Here is a 6,000-nt window from a genome sequence, read left to right on the forward strand (position 1 = left end):
GTCTCCCCGGGGGAGAAGCGGGGCGATCGCGGCGGGAAGGCAGCACAGATGCCGCGCCTGGGGAGGGCGGAGCACCCGGCACCAGGCACCCTTCCGGGCGCTCCCCGCCTGCTGGCGCCCCTCACCTTGTCCCAGCGCAGCCATCGGGCCGTCTCCTGGTCCAGCCGGGCGTCGGGGCTGGGCCCGCAGCCTTCTGGAGCCGCCATCGCCGTGCTTGCGCTGCTGCAGCGGAGGGAAAGAGGCTGCGAAGTCACCCTTCCGGCCCGGCCCTGAGAGGCGGAGGCGGGGGCGGGGAGAGCCGGGGCGGGGAGAGCCGCGGCGGAGCCTGCAGGCCCCGGGGAAAGTGACGCGCTTCGTGGCGGGCACGCCTCCGCGCCGTCTGCGGGTGCGCCACGGGTGGAGGGAGTGAGCGAGGAGGAATTGGGGGTTGGGGTGGGTTGCTGGAACCCGGTACAACTTCTTAGAAAGGCTTTGCCGTTATCTCTGCTGCAACCAGGTCGCAGCCAGCCTTGAGTTCCTGCCGCGCGCCAGGCGCGTGTGAGGTGCTGGGAGACCAGGATGAGTGCACCCAGATAGCAGCCTGAAAATTACATAGAAATTCAGAGGGTCTTGAACAGCTGGAAAAACATCTTGAAAAAGAAAAAGTCAGAAGACCAGTGGAACATAAGATAGAGACCAGAAACAAAAACACACGTGTATGGACAATTTATTTCAGAGGCGGGGCTGCAGAGTACGGGAGGAAACTATTTTGAGTTAATTGTGCTGGGTCAATGGGATATCCAGGTAGGGAAAAGAAAAAAAGGAACTTGGCACCCTACCTCCCATCACAGCTATGAATTCCAGATCAATTATTGCTCTAAGTGTGAAAGATAACATGAAACTTACAGAAGCTAACATAGAAGCACATCTTCCTGACGCTGGGATCACCAAGCCGTAAAGAAGATGCATATACATAAGCATAAAAAGACATGTGCAAGAATATTTTTAACAGCATTATTTGTAAAAGCCTCAAACTGTAAACAACCCAGATGGCCATCAGCAATGCAATGGATAAATACTTGGTAGTATATCCATACCAATTCATGTGAATAAATCATGGTACATTCAAACTGCAATGCAAGTGAACTACTGTTATACACAACATTATGAATGAATCTCACAAACATTGAGCGACAGAGTTCAAACACCCCGACTCAACCCCTAGTACTGGATCAAGCATCTGTAGTCCCAGCTACTTGGTGGTGGGGGAGCTGGAGGGAGTCCTGAGGAGGGAGGATCGCTTGAGCCTGGGAGCTCGAGGCTGAGGAGCCGTGATTATGCCATTGCTCTCCATCCTGGGAGACAGAGGGAGAACCTGTTACAAAACAAACAACCCTCCCCCACTCCCAACGAAATAGATAAAATTATAGGGAAAGGAAACAAATCAGTAAGTTTCGAGAGGGGTGGGGGAGGGGTTGACTACCAAGGGCACAAGGGAGTTTGAGGAGTGGTGGAACTGTTCCATATCTTGATTGAGTTTGTGGTTTGCATTTATCAAAACTCATAGATATATGAGGATATATCTATGACTGTAGGATATAAAGGGTAAAGTTCACTGTATGTGAGTTATATCTCAATTTTTTTTTTTTTTTTGAGACGGAGTTTCACTCTTGTTACCCAGGCTGAAGTGCAATGGCGTGATCTCAGCTCACCGCAACCTCCGCCTCCTGGGTTCAGGCGATTCTCCTCCCTCAGCCTCCTGAGTAGCTGGGATTACAGGCACGCGCCACCATGTCCAGCTAATTTTTTGTGTTTTTAGTAGAGATGGGGTTTCACCATGTTGACCAGGATGGTCTCGATGACCCGCCTCGGCCTCCCAAAGTGCTGGGATTACAGGTGTGAGACACCGCACCTGGCCATATCTCAATATTTTTTTAAGTTTTAAGATTAAAAACTAAAAAGGAGGCAAAACTAATCTATGGATTACAGCAGAGGCGTCAGCTTTAGGAAGGAGGAAAAATGTCTTCTGGGATTCTGGGACTGTTCTGTTTCCTGAACTGGACGATGGTCACACAGGTGTGTTCACTTTGTAATATTCACTAAGCTGCAGTCTTATGAGTTGTGCATTTTCTGTATGTTCTTCAATTTTATTTTTATTATTATTATTTTTTGAGACACAGTGTCGCTCTGTCACCCAGGCTGGAGTGCAGTGGTGCAATCTTGGCTCATTGCAACCTCCCCCTCCCGGGTTCAAGAGATTCTCATGCCTCAGCCTCCTGAGTAGCTGGGATTACAGGTGTGGGCCACCATGCCTAGCCTTTTTGTTTGTTTGTTTGTATTTTTGGTAGAGACTGGATTTCGTCATGCTGGCCAGGCTGATCATGAACTCCTGACCTCAAATGACCTGCCGCCTCAGCCTTCCAAAGTGTTGGAATTACAGGCATTAGCCACCACGCCCCGCCAATATGTTCTTCAATTTTAAAAAGAAAATATATATCCAGGATCTGTGATATCTGTTTAGCATAATGGGAGAGGCATAATAATCATGTAGTCACAGCAGTTAATACATAATTACAAACTGAAAAAATACTGGAAGGAAAGCAAGGAGATGTGTGAGGTTGCAGGTAGCAGAGGCCACCTCAGTCAGGAAGCTTGCCTGAGCACTGGAAGCTTAAGAGAGATGTGAGGGCCAGGTGCTGTGGCTCATGCCTGCAATCCTAGCACTTTGGGAGGCCCAGGTGGATGGATCACCAGCTCAGGAGTTTAAGACCAGCCTGGCCAACATGGTGAAACCCCATTTCCACTAAAAATACAAAAATTAGCCAGGCATGGTGGCAGGTGCCTGTAATTTCAGCTACTCGGGAGACTGAGGCAGATAATTGCTTGAATCTGGGAGGTGGAGGTTGGAGTGAGCCAAGATCGCACCACTGCACACTCCAGCCTGGGTGACAGAGTGACACTCTGTCTCAAAAAAAAAAAAAGGGAGAGAGAGAAAGATGTGACGGAAGGGTGTAGTTAATGTGAGAGTGTGGTCCTTCTCCTGACTGCAAAGCCTGAGAGACTGGAGCATGGAGAAGAAGAGGAGGACAGGCTGCCTCAGTTTCCCCATATGTTAGGTGGTCTGCAGGTCCACTACATTCAGGGTCTCTGTTTTCTCTTCACCAGATAAACCTTCTCAGTCACACTCTGGGAAAAATTGCAGGACATGGAGAATCAGAGACTCAGGAAGGTCTCATTCACCCTTTTTTTCCTCTCAAATGCCAGTTTTCCCAGAGGAGTGTGTGCAGCGTCCAGCCTTCTGCTAAGGTAGGAGGGGGGAGCTGGTGTGTCTCTAAATATCCAGCAGTTGTGGGCCTCAGAGTTCACATCTGTCCTTCCAAGGTAAGAGATGCTTGCAGCTGAGTCTCTACGATGGTTCAAAACATGTGGGAAGTGGTGTCTAAGGGGGTTATTTTGGCACGTTTTATATAGGTATTATTTATTATTTTATTAGATATATATTTATAATATAGATAGTATTACAGATTTATAGTATCCTTACCTTTTATTATAGATATATATTTATTATTTTATTAGAAATTGTGGGCCCAGGGTGACATCCAGTCAGAACTATTTTAACTTCACTTGAGACACCAAGGAGCAGATTTTTCAATATTCCTTTACAGAAAGAAGGAAAGGAAGCAAGTGTAGTTTCCAAGCAGAGAGGAACTTTTAACTAGTAAGTTGCCAAATGGTAAATAAATTCTCAGCTGGGTGCGGTGCTCACGCCTATAATCCCAGCACTTTGGGAGTCTGAGGCTGCTGGATCACAAGGTCAGGAGTTCGAGACCAGCCTGACCAATGTGGTGAAACCCCGTCTCTGCTAAAAATACAAAAATTAGCTGGGCATGGTGGCAGGCACCTGTAATCCCAGCTACTCAGGAGGCTGAGGCAAGAGAATCGCTTGAACCTGGGAAGCAGAGGTTGTGGTGAGCTGAGATCAGGCCTCTGCACTCCAGCCTGGATGACAGAGCAAGACTCCATCTCAAAATAAATAAATAAATAAATAAAGTCTCTTCCCATACAGAGAAGGGCACCAAGGAGCAGATTTTTCAATATTCCTTTATAGATAAGATGTATACACATAAGCATAATAAGACATGTGTGAGAATATTTCTAGCAGCATTATTTGTAAAAGCCTCAAACTGGAAACACTCCAGATGGCCATCAACAATACAGTGGATAAATACTTAGTAGCATGTCCGTACCAATTCACCAATTCATATAAATAAATCATGGCACATTAAAACAGCAATGCAATTGAACTATTGTTATACACGACATAATGAATGAATTTTTAGGTACTGCGTTGAAAAACAATGCATGCAGTCACACTCAATACACGCAGTCACACTCAGTGCACGCAGTCACACTATTCCTCCCATCTGCTTTTCATGTGAAGCAGGTGGTTGTGTCAGGGACTTTTCTGGGGTCACCTATAGCAAAGATGCTGACATTGGAGGTTCTGACAATGATGCTGCAGTGACCTAAAGCTGACAATTTCCTACTTATGACCCCACAGTTATCATTTTACATCTGTGGAAACCCACTTAGATTAGTAGATTGAAGAGGTGTTCTTAGGGAATAAATCAGGCCTTCTGTTGTAAATGAGGAAATGAGGGCATCCAAGACATAAGAGCCTTTCTCCAAGACATACGGCTGGTTAATGACAGAGCCAAGACTCTCACTCCAGGTGTCCTGATAGCCCAATCAAACGTTCATTCCCTCTCCCGTTCCCCTCAGCCCATTTCTACACATATCCATTTCCAAGGAAGCTCCGTGAACTCTGTAACCTGTTTCCATGTGATACTAGCCTGCTCTTGATGAAAAGCAAATACTAAGCATGTTTGATATCGACGATGTTAGGTGATGCTTAAAATAACTTAATTTGTTTGTTCATGCTCCCTTGCTGCCTAGGAACGCATTCACATGAGTGTCCCAATTTTTTTGGAAGCCTTCCCAATGTCCTCAAATACCTTGTCAGCAATTCTATCAGTCCATTTGTATCCAGTCCAGAAAAAGTTCTTCCAAAACTTTTCATTATGGAATGTTTTAAATATTTACTAAAATTGATCCTCATGTAACCATCACGCAGCTCAACAATGATCAATTCATGGCCAATCTTGTTTCACCCACCCACTTCCCTGTCCTGTGTTAGTTGAAGAAAGATGCCAGATATATATGCCAAAACATATATCATTTCACTGATATGTGTTTTGGTATGTATCTCTGAAATGTAAGGACACTTCAAAATAATCACAAAACCGTTATCTCACCTAAAATTTTACAAATTAAAGTAGTTAATTTACAAATTAAAGGGACCATCAAATGTCCCTTTAGTGTTTACATTTCCACATATCTATTTATATTAATTATAATTTTATCTTAAATCTTAATTTTATAATTTTTTTGTGGTCTACTTGAATCAGGAGTCAAATAATCTTCTCATGGCTTCATGTGTCTTTGAGGTCTCTTTTATTTTACAGATTCTGCCTCAATTTCCTTGCAGTTTATTTCTTGAAGAAACTAGGTTGTCTGTCCTCTAGGGTTTCCCAGTCTGGATTTTGCTGATTGCATCTCTGCTTTTGGGTTTTTTTTCTTTGAGACAGAGTCTTGCTCTGTCACCCAGGCTGGAGTGCAGTGGTGCGATCTCAGCTCACTGCAACCTCTGTCTCCCGGGTTCAAGTGATTCTCTTGCCTCAGCCTCCCAAGTAGCTGGGATTATAGGCGCATGCCACCATGCCTGGCTAATTTTTTTGGTATTTCTTTAGTAGAGATGTGGTTTCACCATGTTGGTCAGGCTGGTCTGGAACTCCTGGCCTCAAGTGATCTGCACGCTTCGGCCTCCCAAAGTGCTGGAATTACAAGCGTGAGCCACCGAATTCGGCCAATCTCTGATGGTCTTTAGCAAGTTCCACTCCCCTCTGTCTTTCCTGTAAACTGGCTTTATTATCCTTTCTTTTTATAGTCTCTCCCTCACTG

The 6,000-nt window shown here is 45.5% G+C and overlaps 1 protein-coding gene across 2 annotated transcripts in view; it reads right to left on the reverse strand.

The window, feature by feature from the left end:
• PGM2 (phosphoglucomutase 2) overlaps positions 1-241 on the reverse strand; it is a 39,169-nt gene extending 38,928 nt beyond the window's left edge. For both annotated transcript variants that reach the window (XR_013533154.1, XM_002745919.6), the window contains exon 1: positions 126-241. Coding sequence is in view for 1 of the 2 variants with exons in the window: in XM_002745919.6 (XP_002745965.4) it covers positions 126-206 (81 nt within the window). In the remaining variant the exon portion in view is untranslated. The remainder of the gene's footprint in view (positions 1-125) is intronic.
• Between the last annotated feature and the right edge of the window lie 5,759 nt (positions 242-6,000).

The sequence above is a fragment of the Callithrix jacchus genome, chromosome 3 (genome assembly GCF_049354715.1).
Source record: "Callithrix jacchus isolate 240 chromosome 3, calJac240_pri, whole genome shotgun sequence".
Taxonomy (NCBI): Eukaryota; Metazoa; Chordata; class Mammalia; order Primates; family Cebidae; genus Callithrix; species Callithrix jacchus.